We start from the raw sequence: 20,092 nt of genomic DNA on the forward strand, positions 1-20,092 counted from the left end.
GGGAGCGGGCGGGCCCTACTGACCCTGGATCAGTTTTAATTTCTGCACTCACATTATATCAAAGAGTGATACAGTGGCTAAAAACTGATTGTCATTCTGTACAAGAACACTACTGCAGAACTTTACTGCAGCCATCCTTCATTATCTAGGAAACAAAAAAGACTGAAAGTAACGTTGAGCACATTAATTTTGGCAATCAGCAACAGATATTTATTTACATTTCTGTGGAGAAACAAAAAAGAAAAGTGAACAACACTGACAACTGACAAGTGACCAGACAAATAACTTTATTGCCTTTAAACAAGTAGCATTTCAGTTCGTGTCATTAGTGTTAACATTTATTTATTCACTCAGAAGCACTTTACTGTCTCTTCATTCAATCAATAGTAAAATATTCTGCAAAATATCATGAAACTTAATGCGTTTTCAAAAATGAAAGCTTTTTTCAGGTGCACAATACTTAAGTCCTGTCGTCATGCACAATATTAGTCAGTGTTAGTGTTTCAAAGCCAGTGGGTAAAATAAACGAGGAGTTTAAAGGATTTACAAGCCACTGTTTTGTAGTAATAGTTTATACAGCATGCACTGATATCATAAAAATATCTAGGGCCAGAGAGGAAGATGTGTAAGGCAGCAAGTGTACCACCCTGCTGTATAAACCACAAAATCGTAATGTATATACAGACTCCAGTTAAAAATGTGGAAGGAAGATGGAAAATGTAATGACCAAATGCAAATTTGCATGTCAGCAGTTGCCGTACGTCTGCACGGTGAGTATTCTGGCCCTATTTACAACATGTCAGGCAAAGCGACACGGCTGTGATAGGATAGGAATGCAAAGCAGGCTAAACTATTTAAAGAGGACAGGATCACAAGTCTGACACATTTAAAATGGATCCCATGTGTTTAAGCACACAACAAATATACAATATGATGCCTCTACATCTCATAGGACTCTATATATCTAGCATCATCAACAAATATTTTTCTTTACTCTCTCAGGAAAGCTGGTTAGTCAACATTAACTCTGCACGTTATAGTCTAAGGAATATCATTTCCAATGTAAAACAATATAAGATTCTCGTATGGTAAGAAGGTAACAAAAGAAAATGTCAATTATGTACAGTTAGTTGTATAAAAACAAAGATTTAGAGGAAAATAAAAAGGTGCAATTTTGTTGATCCAAATCAACATAAAAGCATGTAACACATAGCGTTCATAGGTTACCCAGGTGAAAAAGCAGTATACTTTAGTGTATTAGAAATATAATCTAAGTCTAGAAAAGTCATGACATGATTTTGCTTCATTTAAAGTTCGTCTGCAAACTTTTAAAAAGTGTACTTCTACTTAAACGTACTAAAAATGAATATACTAATTCTGCAATATTGAAAGTGGTATTTGAAAATACTGAAAAATAAAAATTGCACTGCAAGTGTATTATAAATTTTTCTTAAGTGTACTTTTAAAAAGTATACTAAATTACAAATACTTTCAATAGTAAGTAAGTGTACTTATGAAAAGTTTACTGATTTTAGAGTCCTTTGTAATACACTATTAGCATGCTTAATTAAAGTGTACTTTAATTTCACTTCATTTTAAGTACATTTAAGTATATTTCCAACACATTGGTGATGTGTTTTGAATGCTCATGAATCATGATTTTCACTGCTGTACTTAAGCACACTTCGCCAATTTAGCATACTATTTACATTTAAAGTATACTCAAGTATTACTCAAGTTGTACTCAAGGACTACTTGAGTACACTTAAATATACGTGAAGGCAACAAAAGTAGCACAAAGTGTACTTAGTACATTCTTCAAAAGTAGAATTGAAGTATAATATTTTTTCACCTGGGTAGTCTCCAAAACTCTGCTTATTTGAGGAAGCAGATTTCAAAGGAAATCAATCTGCAGCCACGTCTAAATACTCAAAACTACATCCACCCTTCACCACTGTCTTGAAGTGATCACTGGCCTCGCACAATTCAACTGGCTGCTTCATGCTTTAATCTTTAGCTTTTGACAAAGTCTTGAAGCTATTTTTCTCGTGTTAATCTAGCTAACATTCAGATTAGTGTTACAAGACAAAGAGAAAGAAGGGATACATTTTTCTCAGTAGTCAAAGAGGACCGCCTGCCTGTTATCACTTCATCAATGAAGTCATCGATTATAGTTAATCTAAGTCATCATTCATGTCACAGTAGTTTTACTTAAAGCTTGTTGGCTGGAGGCACTGAGAAACAACAGACCGCAGGCTGCCACACAGGCAAGCCAGGGCCTGGCTGTATATGATGAAATAAACATCCTGGATAAAATCTGCATAATGGTGCTTATGGGAAGCCTAACCAACGGTGCACCCTCAACTCCCACTCGGTGCGTATGAAAGAGGAGCATATGCAGTATGTTGACTGTGCTTGGGCAGGTAGTGTTTGACACCATCATGGAGATGCCAAAGTGCTGTCAATATTCACAAGGTCATTTTTTTGTCAACAAAAGCTATCTTCTGGAAATTCTCTAGAATTTCCCAATATATGCTTTCCCTTTGGTCCCCTTTTCAATCACAAAATTTACAAGGAGGCTTCAGGAAACATTTGCAATGAAAAGATAAGTAGTCACATTAAAATAAAAATACTTAAAATGTTTTGTAGACTAGATTTCCCTAAAAATGAACAAGCTTCCAAGCACAGCAAATCGACATCAAATGCATTATCGGCCATCTCTCACGGCTTGAAATCAAAGCAATCAAAGAAAAATAATCTTCACATCCACACAAATATACTGAGAGGGTTGAGGAGGAACACTATCGCAATCATAACGTTCCCTAAGTCTAGAAATGTCAGCATTTACTAAAACTGATTAAAACATTACACTCAGTGCCAGTAGGATCTGTAGGGTCAAAATGTAGCTGATCAGGTCTGAACTACGTTACTGTAAGATAGTATTTTTCATTATACATAACATTTAGGAGCAAGGCAGTGTGTGAAATGTGATATGGTGCAAATGACTGGAAGTATTACATTTATCAAGGCAATTTACCTTGTTATCAGCCATCCAAGTTAATTCTCATAATTTATTCAATACCAGCCACCCACTTGAGGATGATACATTATATAAAAACGAGGACACTGGCCTGACTGTGAAATGTCTTTCATAAGAAGGAAAAAAAAAAGTACAAAACTAAGGAAGACAAAAACAACAACAAAAACACTCAAAAGTAACACAATAGTGTGTTCGTTCATTAAATTACATCAGTATGAATTTATGTTCTAGCTTATATCAGTGTATATCCCCTGGGCTCATACCCACACAATTCCAGACCATTATAGAAAGCACCACTTATGTAACTATGTAAAATAATGACTGCTCTCATTCATAAGTGCATCTTTCAATAATATCTCAATGTGAAGACAGTAATTTCGGAAAAATAGATGATGTCTGAGAGGATGGGAGCTACCTTGGTACTGACTTTTACAGCCGAACGCATTTTCTCCATTCCCATTCAGTAGCTCATCAGCAGAGGATATGGGTACTAATGAGAGGGAGGTTTTCTGTCTACTTAGATACCTTCTATTGAAACCGTCCTTTTGTAGTGCTCTTCCAAAAATGTCCATTATTCTTTACGTGCAGTCATTTCTTTTGAAACTTTCTTGCTTCCTGTTTTCTTCTGTAGTGTAGTAAAGTTCACGTCACGAAAAATAAAACCACCCAAAATGCAAGATGAAAACGGGATATACTCAGCTCAAACACAGGATATGCTTTTGCTAAATGCCCATTACGGGGAGTCACAGAAAAGGCAGTGAGGGAACGCAACAGTCACCAGGTTGCCAGGGGGTGCAATAAACATGGTGGAAATTAAGAATTATGATGAACTCCTCTGAAGAGATTTGCTGTCAGAATAGAAAGGTTTTGGCATATAAATATACTGATTTTTATATTTGCATTGAAAGAGTAAATTAACTATATATGTATTTGTGAATGTTTGAAATAAACACTTTAAATATCATAATTAACCTGCTGAAAGAATGTAGTGCTACATCAAAGGAAATATTTACCGAGACCATATGGGCAAGGCTTGTTTGATGCATGATGCTGTTAACGGTAATGAACCTGAAAGCTTTATGTTGCCCCCCCCGGCCTGGCTGCTAGTGGTGAGAGAGATGATATCACGGTTTTGTGGATGACAGTAGGTTGGTGAACCAGGTCGCTGCCGATGAGGACTGCTGTCGTTTCTCCTCTGTGTGTTCCTCTCCATCAGGGAGGAGGAACTGAGTGGAAGCGACTGAGGTGGGGGATCCAAGAGAGGGTGCCAGGCCGGCACCTTCCCCAGCCTCCACAGGGGAGTCAAAGTGCCAGGAGCTCTGCGGTTTGTAGCCCCCTGCACTGGCAGCCTGGGGCTCTAGGAGAGGCTCTGGTGAAGCTAGGCCCATGTCTTCACTTGGGGCTCTATTTTGCATCTGAGGCCGGTAACCCCCTCCTCCGCCTCCACAGCTGAGGGACAGATCAGCCTGGGGTCGGTGGTCCTCAGAGGAGCCCTGTGGATCCAGTGGCCAGACCAAAGAAGACCCCGAGGTCTGAATCCCTGTGTATGTCACATCGGTGCGTGCTGAATCCAAAGAAGATGCAGAAGAAGCAGAGGAGTCTGGGAAACGTGGTCTTATGGGCCGTTCATCTACTACTTGGTTGTAATAGCGTAAAGACGTTGGCTCATCTGTATCAACTGGTTCGTCTCCTATGCCCTGCCCCTCTTCATCTTCATCTTCTTCAGGAATGACGACGAGCATTTCTTTACTTGAATCCCACTCTGGCTTTTCTACAATATGGACCATGCTGTGGGGAGACGGCTTCACATCCAAAGGTCCCTGTAAGATACACAGAGTGATTAAACACTCCACTGTGCCAGATTACACTAAAACACAGAAATGGGGAATGGTCTCCTGGAAACTTCATATATAGACTTAGCACACAATGAGATTAGCCATGAGCGTCAGACTGGATTAAGCTGATACTGTACCTGTGTCCTGGACCAATCACCAGGCAGTTTAGGCTCAGGGATGTCTGGATAGAATGCCTTTTTCACCCTGGTGACAAAGGAAAATGTCACTTGTAACATACATTATCATCAAAAGCCTAAACATTTTCAAATAACGGAACACACCCAAACATGGAGACGCATGATAGGAGAATAACAGTCTCACCATTTCCTTTTCTTGTAGCAAATGAAGGTGACAATGACCAGGAATAAGGCTGTGATTCCCAGAGAGGCCAAGATTTCCAGGATCAGCCAATCACCTGTGAAGACAAAACAGCAGAAATATTAGAGATATCTGACAAAGCAAGAGGATTATTTTTCCTACTTCTGCACTTATACAAGAGCATCATTTGTAGCTTCAAATAATAATACATAACACATTCACATACTGTATGGTTCCAGCGTTATGGAGGCAGTGGCGCCTGTGTCCTCGCCTGCGGAGGTGTAGGCCTTGACAGTAAATTTATAGGAGCCCTCAGAGAAACCTTTTACTACGTAGTTCCTGGTTCCAAGGCCTGACAGATTGGCTGCTCAAAGGACAGGTGGAAAAACAAAAAGGGAGAGAGGCACGGGAAGGAAAGAAAAGAAGGAGAAGGAGAGAAGCAGGAAAGGGAGCAATGAACTGGAAAGTGAGTGACCTTAACAATAACAGTAATTGTGCAAGTTTTATAGTGGATTAATTTTTCAAGGATTCTACTCTAACAGTATACGGTCTACAGAGGTCCCAGGTCACGGTCTTTACCTAATAATGTGAGCTGGGAGCCATTACTGATGTAAACATTGTAGCCCAAGATGAAGCCTCTTCTGCTGACCATTGGGAGCTCTCCCCAGGTGAGGACAATATCAGAGTCCTGCTGATGGGCTGATAGAGGGACAGGAATGGAAGGGACTGCAGAAGCCACAAGGAAAGGAGTACAGGACAGAGGGGGGAGGGGTGAGAGACGGAACAGAGAGAATGGGAACAAAGAGTCAGCAATTAAAATGCAGAGTGTGATTTCTGAAGACATTTGCCTTTCCGAAAAGGATTAGCTTTCAGCATGCAGTGCTGTCCTTACCCAGCTCCTGCATGTATCCCTGCCAGCGCTGCAGCAGCTCTGCGGGCTCTGAGGAGCAGCTGTACACGGAAAAGTTGTACCTCACACCCGGCTGGAAGTTGTCTAAAGGCAAAGAAAGAGATTATTGTGTATTATGTTGCATGCTTTCAAAATTGACAGCCCTCTATTAGCAGAGACGACAGTTATGTTCGAGTATGTAAATCCACTTGACTTTTATTTTACTTAACACTGTCCATAGCCAAAGACAGCAGGGGGACAAAGATAGCGGAGATTTTAGCCTGCACTGGCCGCACAAACACATACAGGACATCTGAAAAATGCTGAACACTTTGCTAGATTTTCACAGGCATGGTTGATTTCGTTTTAATGGTGGCATCAAGGCTGGCCTACCTGACTCAATTGAGATATTAGTGCTCCCAGCAGCCACCTTGATCCACTCCAGAGGACAGTCCCTCGTGCAGGAGGCATCATACCATTCCACCACATAACCACATGTGGCGTTGGCAACGCTCTGCCAGAACAGAGGGAAAACTCTGTCTGTATAAACCGCCCTGGACACAGCAAGAGGCTCCACACCTGGAAAGAAAAAAATATGTATACATATCTTCATATTCTCCTTTTATAACTAATTGACTGCTGCTTCAGTCTTTCAGGTGAAACCAATGTTTCAGACACTGAAAAAGACAAACACTCTCCCTCCGTTTCCACATACCTGTCAGACGCAGAGGTATAAGCAAACTTGCAGGTTGAGACGCCCCATCTTTGTTCATTGCAAAGACGGTGGCTATGACCTTGTCACCGCTGAAGGCAGCGAGCTGTGTGAGGTTGATTGGAGCAGCAGAAGCATCTGGTGAAAAGATGTCCGTGTGCTGTAGATCTTCTTGAGGGCTCCAGAAAGTAACTTCATAACCTGTGATCGGACCGTGGCTCTGTCTTTGAGTCAGAGGCTGGAAGAAATCAAAGTAAAGGGAAAGATGTGGGAGAGAGAAAGACAGAGGTTATTCTAAATCCACTTTTGCTTTAAGTATATTCACAAAACAAATGTCAAAACAGAGAATAGGATTAAAATGAAGAGACACAGACAGACAAAGTCTAACACAGAAGAGACCTGACAGACAATGCACTTGTGTCATCTGAGTGCTGCTTGTGTGAACATGCTGTAACTCCCTGTTCTCTGCAGTAAAAAGAGCACACTGTCAATTGTAAATCCGCAATCTGAAAAATTACCTTCCACATGATCTGCCCAGTGTTGTCTCTGTTTATCCACAGCCACACATCAGGAGAATCTGGAACTGGGAGAAAAAGAGAAATGGCGCTTGTCACATTTCTACATTTAAAAACACAGATTGATAAAAAGATGACTCCAAAAAGTAGCTTGAAAGTTCATTATTGATGTTGGAAATTGCAGTTTGAAAAAACTCTTAGCACAAGGTCCATTTACTTTCTCAGTTACCCATAAACAAACACCTATACATGCCCACATGACCGAAATCCAATACTGGGGTCATGTGACAACTGAACCATCTCTATGAAGAATGAGCAAGCTGAGGGAGGCCACAAGATGTCGCTGAAAGCTCAGGACAATTTCCAGTACGTGGACACTGAGACAAGTATTTTTTGTGTAGGGAGCTCTTTTTATGTATATGCATACACCCAAATTCATCCGGTCAAAACAACTATGACTCAGCCTTTAATGGACACACTGGCTCTATTGTAACTGACACTGACAGCATGCAGAGACATTAACTAATTGCTACAAGTCATTAAACATGAACCACTCAGGGCATCCTGGTAGCTCAACAATTGATGATCGATTAATCGTTTTTTTTTTAATAAGTCAAATATGCAACACATTAAGTTACAGCTTCTAAAAATTAAGAATTTGCAACCTTTCTTTGTTTTATATACATTCTGGGTTTTAGACTGTTGTTCAGACAATACAAGTTCTCTTCATATTTTACAGACTAAACCACTGAAACACTGATACAGTAATTAGTACTGAAAAGTGTCAGTAGTTGCAGCCTTAGTTCGATCAGAGACACCACGAATACACACTTACCAGTAGTGATGGTTTTGAATGAGAATGGTTTGCTCCAGTCTCCCCACTTCCAGAAATTCTGCTGGGCACCACAACGGACTTTGACAGTGTAATCCTCATTAGGATACAGGTCTGATAAAACCACCGACCGAAGACCCACACCAGTGAAGGTACGCTGGACACATACATTAGACTTTATTACTGTTTGGTACACTGATGGCTGCACAAAGGGACAGAGCATGCAGACACAAGCTTTTATTTGTTCAAAGTAATGTGGTAAGTCATTTGTATATTATAATCACGATGTGGTCGAAGAATAAATGATATTATCTGACTGACATACTGTACATACACAAACAGGAAACATTTTAGAGGGACCAAAAAACAGAGAGAAGATTCTGTACATTGAAACAGAGAAGAGCAAATAAACAAACAAATGGGCTAGTGGCCTTTTCCTGCAACACACACACACACACATTAGCATACATACAGACAACTCACCTCTGCTTTGTGCCCATCGGAGGTAAGCTCCACCTGGCAGACAAGAGCCAGGGAGGAATAGCTGTTGTAGTTCCACTGCCACAGGACAGTGGCGTTCCAGGCATGGACAACAGAAACCACGTTATCTGGTGCTATTGGACGCACTGAGGACAAAAGGGTGAAACAATATCAGATGGCAGCATTTCATGTCTACGCTTACTTCTACTTTGAAAAATAGGAGTATATCCATCCATTGATTCTGATAAGGTGATACACCTACCTCTGTGACTGATTTCAGCTTGGTCAGTGAGGCTGTACTGGCCAAGAGGATTCACAGCCACCAGTGTCCAGTTACCCTCCCACTGGTCCAAAGTCCACTCTCTCTGCTTCTGCTGTGGCCTGCCCCCAGCAAAACACAACAGATGAAAAATGCACAGCACATTTTGTAAAGTGTGGCAATCAAAACACCCAAATCAAAAGACAAATGAATACAATCACTTCAGGTTCAGATGCAGGGCCAAGCACATCCATGACGTACCTTCTGGCCAGCCTTCAGACAACAGTGTTTCCCATGCTTTGATTTATTTGTGGCAGCCTGCCACAACATCAAAAGCGACCACGACGTATTGATTTTCTATTTCTTTACTATTTAAAATGGGCACAATCGTTTTTCATTGAAGAGCTGTGTGCAGTGCATTCATTCGCTTCAGCTCCTCCTCACTGCGCTCTCGCTTTGTCTATAACATGTTGACCCATCTGCAAATAACGCTCTTCTACATTCCTTCTACACGCTGAATCAAAACATGATCAAGCGTGGGAGGAAGGATTGTTATTTGCTTTTCTCTGCAGAGATGATAACTGCCCAAATTCCTGAATAGAATCCATCTGGAATTCATGAATGTTTTGTTTCACTTCTGCAGAAATTTGCCCAACACTGATGCATTCAAGTTCCCTCTGGTCAGTTAGTCTATCTATGGCCTTAACACAACACTGTCAATCTTGGAAACTCATCTCTTCTTTTGTTATTAGCAAGGATGTAATGAGGCGAGGAAGATTCTGCAGTCAAGTAAGCTGTCATTTCGAAAACTCGGTCAAGCCTGATTTTGATACACATCTATTCACGTTGTTATGGTGCCGGCTTGGATCAGTCAAAAAGGACAACAGACTTGCAATTATCTGACACAAAGGGAGCTGTATATTATATGTTCATTGAAATAGTTTCAGTGGAGCACCCAATTTTTTGTCTGTGGGTGTGTTTTATTTTGCACTCATGCACGCCCCTGCCTGGCCACTCCCCCGGTAAAACCATAAATACAATCTAATTCCGTAGAAAACACTCGACAATTCCTGTAAAGGTCTGGCACACATCCAGTCCACTATCAATGTTAAACGGGCAAGCAGAGGCAGCAAATGGTTACTTAGACTAAGTGCTTTGTATTTCTTGTCATCCTCTCTCTCTTTTTTTCTGGGCAGAAAACATTTTTTAAAGAAAGACGGGCCAAAAAAATCCTAAATAATGCAGGGATATTATGTCAGAAACCAAGTGACATTGCACCACATCCTGGTGTGTCCATGAATTGAATAAAAATATAAAAATCATGTCATCATGGCCACCTCTGTCCTGGACCAGACTTATGACTTAACATCTGAGAGTTTCCAATACACTGTGTGTGTTTGCTCCTGTTTGTTATGGTGTTTTGGATATGAGTCAGACACAGATACTACTGTATGACTAAATAGGCGTTAATGTGATAATATGTTACGTCTGACTAGCACGACTCAGCTCCACTGTACTCTCTTGGAACCATTGTTTTTGTTTTCCATTGGCAAAAGCTGGGGTTGGTACCAGGTACCTTTTTGGCATCACCTCGGTCGAGGTGCCAAGCGAGGTGAGTGAGTTGAGTGTGAAAGAGTGAATGTGTACAGTTCTGCTACCCAACCCGAGCCCCACGGCTTCTGACAACATATGAGGTTTCAGGTTGGGTTACAGCCCAGGTGAGGTTCAACTATTCTTAAAAGTCATTTACTGTGTGTATGAGTGCGACTGTGTTACCTCTTGTTCACTGAATATAGTGTTCCTCGTTTGCCGTACAAGTGAGAGTCTCGTCCTTCGTTCCACTGGCACACAGCCGAGGTCAAGTCACGAGTCTCGCACACAAAATCACTGGGCAGTGGTGGATCTGGGGAAGGGGACAAGTCAAAACATACTTGCTTAATCATATACATATATAAATAAAGATTAGATACATATACATAATTGCCGAGGCGTATCTTAAAGACAAGCTCTGGAATAATCGGAAGTTTTACACTGACTGCTTCAGTATCATCTATCATTTCTCACTTCAGACTCCCTCTCTGTGCCATTCCAATCACATTCACCTGTCTTACATATGACAACCATTCACACTTCAGCTCTTATTCATGCAGTTACTGGTCTTACATCCAACAAACACCACTGCGCCAGTCAACTTTGTCTTCGGGTTGTCGTTACAGATGATGTTGGTTCCCGTCCTGCCAGACGATCCCTGATTAAACACTGTAGTGGCGTAGCTTCGCCGACTCAGTCGTGTGGTGTTCATGACTGCGTTGCCGGAGAGGATGGTGCCAAAGGTCTTCCCCTCTTCCACGATACAGCAGAAGGTGGTGTTGGCCCCCACAGGTACAACTCTGTCCTGGGGGTACATCTGGAATTTCTCATTGCTGGGGAGGTCGTTTCCTGAAAAGAGGGAGTGAGGGAGAAAGGAAGGTGTTTAAAATGTTCAAATGAAGGACAAGCGGGGAGAGAGATATATAAATAGAGACCTATGACTAGGTACGAAGTAAAGTCATCTGTTTGGCTTAAAACAGGCATTTCAGAGAGAAAAAGAATTTGAAACAGAAACAGCCTTCACTGAGCCTGTGTATGTATAAATGCAGTATGTTAAGCCCAAACTGACACTTCAGGCAAAGCAGTATTTATGTTTCTCTAATCACTGGTGTCCTATAATATATATGGGTGTAATTATTGCCCCTCTGACCTTGAAGTATCTCTGTGTTGCTCCATTCACTTGTTGTGTGTCCATCTCTTGAGCGGATTTTGACTGACAGCGAGGTACACTCCAGAGGTTCAACTGATGTCCAGTTCCACTGGTGCCGACCACTCACCTGGTTCACTGCTACAGACAGTGTCTCCTAAAGGTAATACGCATAAATACACAGTTAAGGACTGAACCAGACTAACGTGAAACCGGCAGACAATTCTGATGGCGATGACAGTCAGAGCTTAAGCAGAAAAAGAAGCAAAGCTGTCTGAATTATCATATCATCTGCACAGCCTATTATAGCAAAATGTGTTGCAGAGGCAAATAAGCTAAATATAGCTTTGAAAGCTTCTTTTAGAACCCGCATATCTGCCAATTTTAGCTGATTGCAGATATATCTAAATATAGATGCAGATATATCAGTCTCCTAGCTCCTTTCACATCAGAACGGAACCAACATTTAATATAACTGCACAATAAGAAAAGCATGAGAACAAATGAAGAAAAAGGGAAATGCTCTTACGTAGAAGACAGTTTCATTGAGCTCAGTTCTTAGAATCATAAGGTCAAAAGCTGTGGCTGCTCCTCCCAGCCAGGATATGGATAGTTGCTGTGCATACTTGTTGGCTGACAGGCTCACCTGCTGGGGTACAGGAAGGGCTGGAAAAAAAAAGATCGGGACAGGATTGAGGGATTTTAAAAGTATACAGACAAGGTTTTAGTATGAGCCCCACAGACACAAACAGAAGACCTTTCCATATGGACCTGCATCAATATGCAACATTGTGCGCGTTGAGCATTGCAGATTATTGATTTATCAGAGGGTGGAACTATCCCTTGATGTCTTACCATCTTTGGCATGAGTGTGTAGAACCGAGAGGCCCAGGAGCATGCAGATGAGCCAGACCGGGCTACAGTTAGGCTTTGAGCTGAGACTGACGCTTAAACGAGGCATGGTGATCGACTGGCCGTGTCCCTGTCTGCAGATCTGAAGGTGGTTGTCCTCTCCACTACAGCAACAACATTCTGGACATCCTGAGAGGCGGGACATAGACAGAGGGTGGCCTGTGGGAAAGGACAGCAGAGGAGGGAAAACCGTAAATGTATAATAAATACAACAGAGATCTGCTAAACATGAACATGACAAAAAAAAAAAAAGAAACATAACACCTACACTGCAAGGAAATTCAACCAAATTAATGGTGAGAAAGTTAGAATTTGTTAGCAAACTGGGAAAGCCATTTTGTTGAAATAAAACTCCCTGACTGTCAACACGCAGTGCTGGTTTATACTGCAACTATGAAGGTGTTGTTGACAGCAGCAGTCGAAGCTGAGGGCAACTGTTGCAAAACTGTGAAGTTGGAGTCATGCAAACATGATGTCCTTATTTATGAATTATTCTGGCATGCGCTGTAATTTCATAAAATGTCTCGAGATCGAGCTGGTTCGCGCCTGTCACTGCTCGGTTCTGGGGAGGAGCTGCAATCTGTTGCACCTTTTTGAATTTTTCCGATAACTCCTTGCCAACCAAAATTGTTGCAAGAATGCAGGCCAAAGCCCAAAGCACCACTGCCAGGAAATCCAAATTTTGACATCGAGACAAGAAAACACGCCCCTCAGGCAGCTGCTTTCAGTCTAGATGTGGAAACTCTCAAGTCAGAAACTGCTGTTTGTATAAAGCTTGTTGCTCAGCCAGTTCACCTGCCCTCTTCTCAACTTCTTGTGTAGTTTTTGAATGATGAAGGCTTGGTTTTGCTGCTTATCTACTAACAATGCTACTACTGTATACACAACCAGATGGTGATCAGACAGATAGAGAGAGTCAAGCTGGGGACAAAGCTGAGAGTTCAGCATACTGAATGCATACAGGATGCCTTGTGTAACACACTTGGGATTGCTCTGTGTTTATTTGGTGTTATACATTGCCTTACATGTTACTACTATTTTCAGAATCATTTCAGTTTCGCTATTACTTCAGTGAGATATACACAGCCAAACATGCATAAACATAAAAGTACACGGTGCTGCAAAAGCTCAAAGCAAGAGAATGGGAAGCTGGAAGCAATGAAGGTTCAGCGGAAATACGTGGAACTATTTTTTCCAGGGAAATATTTATCCACCAGGACAACCTGTTTTATACTGACTGGAAGGCCACAGTGTATTAATTTCTACTGTCAATATAGCTTTAGGCAGAAAGCTGAACTCCCACAACCACATGCTTGTACTTTTATATTTCATGCTCCATACCAGGGTTATGGAATAAACAAGCGATGGGCCACACTACTGTTCACTCAGTAAATTTAAAAGCAACTTAAAGACACCACTTTGGGCTTTAGGAAAGTAATTGTGACAGGTATTTTTTTTATTACTTTCTGACAAGGGATTAATGAAATCATTAATAGTTAGTTGCAGTCCTAATTAAGAATATGGTCAAACACTTGCAATGCAATAATTACGCAAAGATGGATTCAACAAAACCACATTAGTAATAATGCAACACTAGCGCAATAATGGGGATTCAAATAGCCTCGATAAGATACAAGGTGTTTCAGACTGGCATACTGAAAACTACAACTTCCATATCCCCCCTGTATGCTTCCGCCAACCAAGTCAGGTCACCAGTTGAGGTTACAGTGACCTCAACCTTGAAAACATAATGCCTCTGGTCACGGCAGTCACCAACACAGAGGCAGAAAAATTCAGTCATCTGCACAAACATCTCGGTGGGGAGTGCAAGGTCAAAGCTCAGTGCATTAAGTGATGTCATCCTCCTGTTGAAACATGCCAGAGAAATGAATCAACACGCCTGATTAAAGCACAAAAGGAGATGCTGTGACGATTTTGTTATGAGCCTCAGCCTTGATGAACCTGCATGTGCACATCTGTAACTCTCAGTTGTTTGTGTGTTTAACCGTCAGCAAAACACTGCAGTGCAGTTCTTCTAGTTTCCCTCGAGACAGGCTGAGACAGGCCTCGAACAGCTATGTAGCTTGATAAAACAATGTTTTCAAGTTCATTTGATTTATCATGTGACCACTGCGAGCCTTCTGAAACAAATGAGACAACATTTTCTCTGCAACTGATTTCACAACTCATCACTGTCTGCTAAAAGATAAGTTGGCAAAGAAATAAATCAAATTAAATCAGAGATTGATTAAATAAAAAAGAGAAGCTCGTAATGGCCCTGCAACAAGGTTACACAAACAAATACACACTGAATCCAGGGAAACGAACGCCTACTTTACGGAAAGGAGGGCAGGAACACCTTTGTCTCCTGCATATCTAACTGCCAGCCCAATGTTTCCAGACCACTGGTTAGTTTGGTTTCATTTTTAACTCGATCCAGAGAAAGATAATACAAATCCAGGGATCAAATGCAATGACAAAATGAGAGGACACTGAAATTAATAAACGATCTGTGTTTGTCAGATAACAGAACATTCACAGTGGCTTTTGAAAAGCTTTCAGTACAAGAAGACAAGTATTGTAAACAAGTACACAAAAGATCAAGTATCACCACTAAATTGCGTCTAAAGGAATCTCCACAGAACATCTTGCTAATCACTCATTGACATTTTCTTTCCTTAAGATGACTGCACAGTAGCACATCCAAATCTTGGATGTCGTTTAACAGCTGCCTCCTAAAGTGGTTTCACACCTGGTTCTAAAAAAGCTCTAATTCAGACATGAAGCACACGTGGATGAACTTTGAGATCTCATCCATCCAGTGGTTTGCTTTGCATGCAGTAATTGATTTTACTGTGCATTTCTAAGGCAGTGGAGCAACTGGAGGCCTGCAGCTGTTACTTCAACACACTGTTAATGCAACAGAGCCTATGCTCAGCAGCTACTTCTGAAGCCAAAAAACACACTAAACATTATGAATATGTTGTCTTTAGACTTGGTTAACAGGATCTGACCGATTGTGCTTTTGTTGACCCAAATGTAGGCTGCCCAGTCTTTCCACAGTTGGCTGGGATTCTGGTGTGTTCCTGGCTTTAAAGACATCACCTCCAGATGAAATTCAGAGGCATGGCTCTACATAAATACAGCTGTGTGGTGTCAAGGTTTCACACACGTATGTGCCCACACCAAAAAGGTTTCTGAGCAGGCTTCGTGGGACCCCACATAAAAAGAGCCTTTATATGTATTAATAGTCCTGGATGCTAAAAAAAATATATTTTTCCAACTTCAGTTTGACGATGAAACATTTTACATCCTCCAATGTAACCTACAACCATCTGAGCCCTGAAGAAAAAAAAACATAGAGCACTCACTGATGGGAAGCGGGAAAAACAGCTGCAGATTCTGGGAAATCTAACCAAGAAACTGATAGCCACAAATGCACACCAACAGACAAATCAATACTCCTCTGCTGGGCTCTGGTCCTTGTCCTTGCAGCAGTAATAAATATGACCACAAACTACAAAAACCACAAGGATTTTGTTGTTACTTAAAAACCAAGCCCAAACCTCATCTGTAGTTCTGCAGTAGTCTTATTTTAGAACAGGCTCACCTTAAAAACAACACTGTGATTTGGAGTTTGTCTCCTCTGTCCACATTGGACTTTGCTTCTGTTCTGTTTGACTATTCAGCTGTGTAAGGCAGGAGTAAGCCATGGAAAACATCCCTGCATACTCGCACACAAAACATACTGTACAGCACCTATGATGCAATCATTTCTCAGAATTCCAAATTCACTCAAATGACCTCATTTGTCCCTCATATTGACATTAAGTGTTTGTGCAAGTCAGAAAACATGCAGTTACTGGCATAAGAAAAATTGTGTGTTTGCTTGGAGTGAGTGTGTACGTGTGTTGGCTGGAACACTTCACTATACTACAACTGTTTTGTGTTTCGTCTATCAACTATTTTAACACTTGTTTCAGTCTAAAGGACATCCTTAATTATAAGGTGGAATGTTATTCCCACTAGCCTAAAACCCAAAGCAGGACCAAAATAAAAATGAATTGGAGGCAAAGCCAAAATGACTTCAAACTACCACCGCTTGGAGAGAAAAAAACTACTCACAGAAAACACTACAACAAGCTTACAACAGTTTGATCACCATCTAAATTGACATCAGATTGTAATGAAACCTCATTTATCCAAGCTGTAGTGTTTTTCATAAAATAAACAAGCATTTTATATTCATATGCACATTGTACACAGCCACCAACCCTAAAGCACCTTACTATCACAACCACTTAAGTAAAACAAAGAACAGAACCTCTGATACTACTCTTTACTTAAAGTGTGTGGGATGGCAGCTGAAGCCAAACCCTTGTAAAAGTTGTGTGTCTGTTCTCAGCCTACGCTCAGCAACGCTGTCATTATGCTGTCATACCATGGTCACCACCACCAAAGAAATAAGCACATGGTGCCTCTAGTATACGATATAAGTGTGGTGACTTTTTGAAACATGAGCTAAAGTTGGTGCTAATTATGTTTGGCCTTTAAATGGGATGAGAGGAAGACCGGATGCTAGTGAGAGAGTTAACAGATGAGTGTGTCTGCATGAAATGTCAGTGCTCTGACCTCAGTGGAGCAGGGACATTCAGTTCTGTGTGTGTAGCTTTTGGACCTCAACCAAACATTATTTCCTTCCTTCACTCTCCCTGTAATCCTGCATGAATGTAAATCTTGGAACAAACAGGAAGTGAGTAAAAAGCCACTTTGAAATATACACTTTGCTTTTAGGTGCTTCTAAATTCTCTTAAGATAATTCAACATGTAGACTGAGTGTCAAAAGCAAGTCAGTCCAACCCCAAGGCCCACATAAAGCACTCTGATCTTTATAGGACAAACACAGCCAAGTTACTGGTAACAGAGAAAAAACACTAACAGGGCAGCCATTGTCCTGCCAGGTATGAGCAGGCGCCTTTTATTCATTCAGATTGTTACAGTGACTAATGTTTAGAGTTTCTCATATGGAGTCATACTAGGATGACAGTATATAGCATGAAAACTGACCCCCTGTTTTTTACAATTCATCCTCACGTAGGACCCCATCATTTTTATTCCACAGAAACAGGATACAGCACAACACATCTCTTGTTCTTTGCTGCTAAAAGGGAGTGTTAAAAGTATCAAGGCTACTACTGATCAGTTGGACATCTATGCAAAAGCATGTAAATATTAACTCTGTATTAAGAGCTGTCACTCGCCTCCCCTGTGCAGGTACAGATGGTATCAGTGTAACACCTGAGAAGGACTGATTGCTAATCCACGTTAACAGTAGCCTTTTCAGACAATTCCTGTATTTCAATTTCTTTAAGTTGCACACTCTCACAAAAAACTCTAATAATCAGTATGAACTTTTACCTCTAAGAGTTGCAAATAGGGTGCGTTATTACGTGACCTAAACCCAGGTTTCTGTCACTATATGCATGTGGAGAGAGGAAAATAACAAACAGCGTTTGCCGTGGAATGCATCCTGTTATTAGCACATTGGCTGGGTCATCAAAATATTAAGAAATCATCATTCAAGTTTAGTTGTTCTGACTCTCTCCAATCTGTGAGCAAAACAGACATGATGACGAAATACACGTTATCATACTGTACATCACACATTTGGGGTTCCCAGTACAGAAAAATAAGAATAACCATGTGTTTGCTCACTCAACACCTAGTAGATAGTCATGTGTAATGGCTATCGATTGATTGTGAAGTGGTTAATACAGCAGATTTCGCAAAATGCATCATCCCAGGACGGTTTGCATCATTAGCATTAGCAAATGGGCAGCATGATGGGTACAAGCCTTATCGTAAACAACGGACAGATGGTTATTACTCTCTAGAAATGTAGCAGTTACTTTTAAGAATAAAAAAATATCGACAGAGACAGTGTACTTAAATTAGACAAGATGAGTTAAGTGTCATTTTAAATACATTTAGCGTTGACTTAGCAGGCAGCACCCACCACCACACACGCAGACAGGCCACTGATGTTTGGAAAAACACTGCTAGCTACAGTCGCTAACGTCTACGCCGTTTACGAACTGACCTTAAAACGTTATTATGAGTTCACAAATAACACCAAAATTACCTCTGGTGTGGTAAAAAGTCCTTTTCAGTGTTGTTTTGGTTATATATATCCAATAATCCAGTTTCTTAAAAATCCCGACCCGTGTTAGGTTGCTACAGCATTCCCAATGACTCCAGAATAGGTTGGGATTACTGGAACAGAACGAGCCAGGCGTTTGATTGACGCCTGCACTGACCAATGGGCTTCGACTAACCCGTTTAGCGCAGGGGAGAGGGCGTTGTCGTGTTGCGTAAAGGTTAGACAGGAAAAACGATGGGAATGGTCCCGACCATGATCACGACACCCCTAAACCACTGTCAGGACTCTGTTTAAGGCGATATTACCGATTATCTGCACCCCATTACACGAGTCGTTTATTAAAGTGATATGAAAATAAATGATGTGACGCCCATTACAAGTAGAACGAACTTCTGTAATGATTTTAACACGTGCTGTGACCTTATTTATCCCATAACATGTCACACACCCAAAATTTTGTATGACTTTGTTGCGGGACCCAAATGCACCTCCTAAACTAAGTGCTGACAGCGAAAAAGCTTACGCAATAATGAAGATATTGAAAAAAGAAAAATGCATTGCCTTGTAACAAACAATTTACAAAACCTTAACACATTTAAAATGTGCTAAGTGATTGTGATGCTTTTTGAGTATCTGTTAAATTTGAAATGGTCCCAGCCAAAGAATAAGGGAACTGATAATGTACTGGGTCAATCGGGTCTGAGACTGTAAATCACATTTAACACAATGAGATTAAAAGCAACGTACTTTGTTCATGTTTTGTTAATTGCTTAAACCAAACTTGGTTTATTGTTGTTGTATAATAACATTTAGACAACAGAGAAGAGAAGAGAAGAGAAGAGAAGAGAAGAGAAGAGAAGAGAAGAGACGGCTTTGTGATATCCTGTTTGGAAATTCTAAGACAAATAACTCCAAAATCAGAGAAATTAAATTGAATGATGAATGAAAGACATTGGACTAAAAGTTATATCTAGGTCCAGTAGTGTACATAAAATAATAGAGAATGATGATGTAGAATAATATCATGTCACCAGGATACCATGGTTCTACTGAAAGTTGATAATGACAATAGGCCAGTTTGCCCCATTAATTAGGACTGTACTTTTATCAATAGCACTTACTCAGTATCTGGCCTTGTTAGTTTCTGTGTTCTTCCAGAAGATACTGTATATCTCCATCAAAATAACTGATGTCTGTACTGTTTAATCAAGAATCTATTTAGCATATAAAATGAGTTATACGGTTTCTTGCCATCTACAAATGCATTTCTGTGAATTCACACCACCGCAGTAGAACCAACATCATCGACCTGCAGAGCCGGAGCGCCCCCGCAGTTCCAGACGGGGTGGGAAGGGTTTGCAGGGCGATGTTTCTCAGTGGCACCGCAGTGGCAGACGAGCGCC

General features: G+C 40.9%; 1 protein-coding gene across 1 annotated transcript; it reads right to left on the reverse strand.

The window, feature by feature from the left end:
- Positions 1-270: 270 nt before the first annotated feature.
- On the reverse strand, positions 271-18,792 carry lifra (LIF receptor subunit alpha a). The gene is made up of 18 exons (XM_076730454.1): positions 18,672-18,792; positions 12,473-12,688; positions 12,147-12,283; positions 11,621-11,774; positions 11,044-11,319; positions 10,657-10,783; positions 8,884-9,002; positions 8,625-8,767; positions 8,145-8,298; positions 7,313-7,377; positions 6,798-7,032; positions 6,476-6,661; positions 6,086-6,187; positions 5,773-5,919; positions 5,420-5,557; positions 5,197-5,290; positions 5,013-5,079; positions 271-4,860 (listed from the first exon to the last, which is right to left on the reverse strand). Exons 2-18 carry the CDS (start codon positions 12,672-12,674, stop codon positions 4,165-4,167), a joined length of 3,042 nt encoding a protein of 1,013 aa, XP_076586569.1. The 5' UTR covers positions 12,675-12,688; positions 18,672-18,792; the 3' UTR covers positions 271-4,164.
- Between the last annotated feature and the right edge of the window lie 1,300 nt (positions 18,793-20,092).

Source organism: Chaetodon auriga, chromosome 5, assembly GCF_051107435.1.
Source record: "Chaetodon auriga isolate fChaAug3 chromosome 5, fChaAug3.hap1, whole genome shotgun sequence".
Classification (NCBI taxonomy): Eukaryota; Metazoa; Chordata; class Actinopteri; order Chaetodontiformes; family Chaetodontidae; genus Chaetodon; species Chaetodon auriga.

Bases quoted from the DNA above. Each gene is read 5' to 3' on its own strand.
- lifra (XM_076730454.1), bottom strand. From the start codon at position 12,674: ATGTCCCGCCTCTCAGGATGTCCAGAATGTTGTTGCTGTAGTGGAGAG. The intron at 11,775-12,146 runs GTAAGAGCATTT...TATTACCTTTAG, and splicing joins TCAATGAAACTGTCTTCTAC to GAGACACTGTCTGTAGCAGT. The intron at 5,558-5,772 runs GTAAAGACCGTG...TCCTTTGAGCAG, and splicing joins CTCCCAGCTCACATTATTAG to CCAATCTGTCAGGCCTTGGA.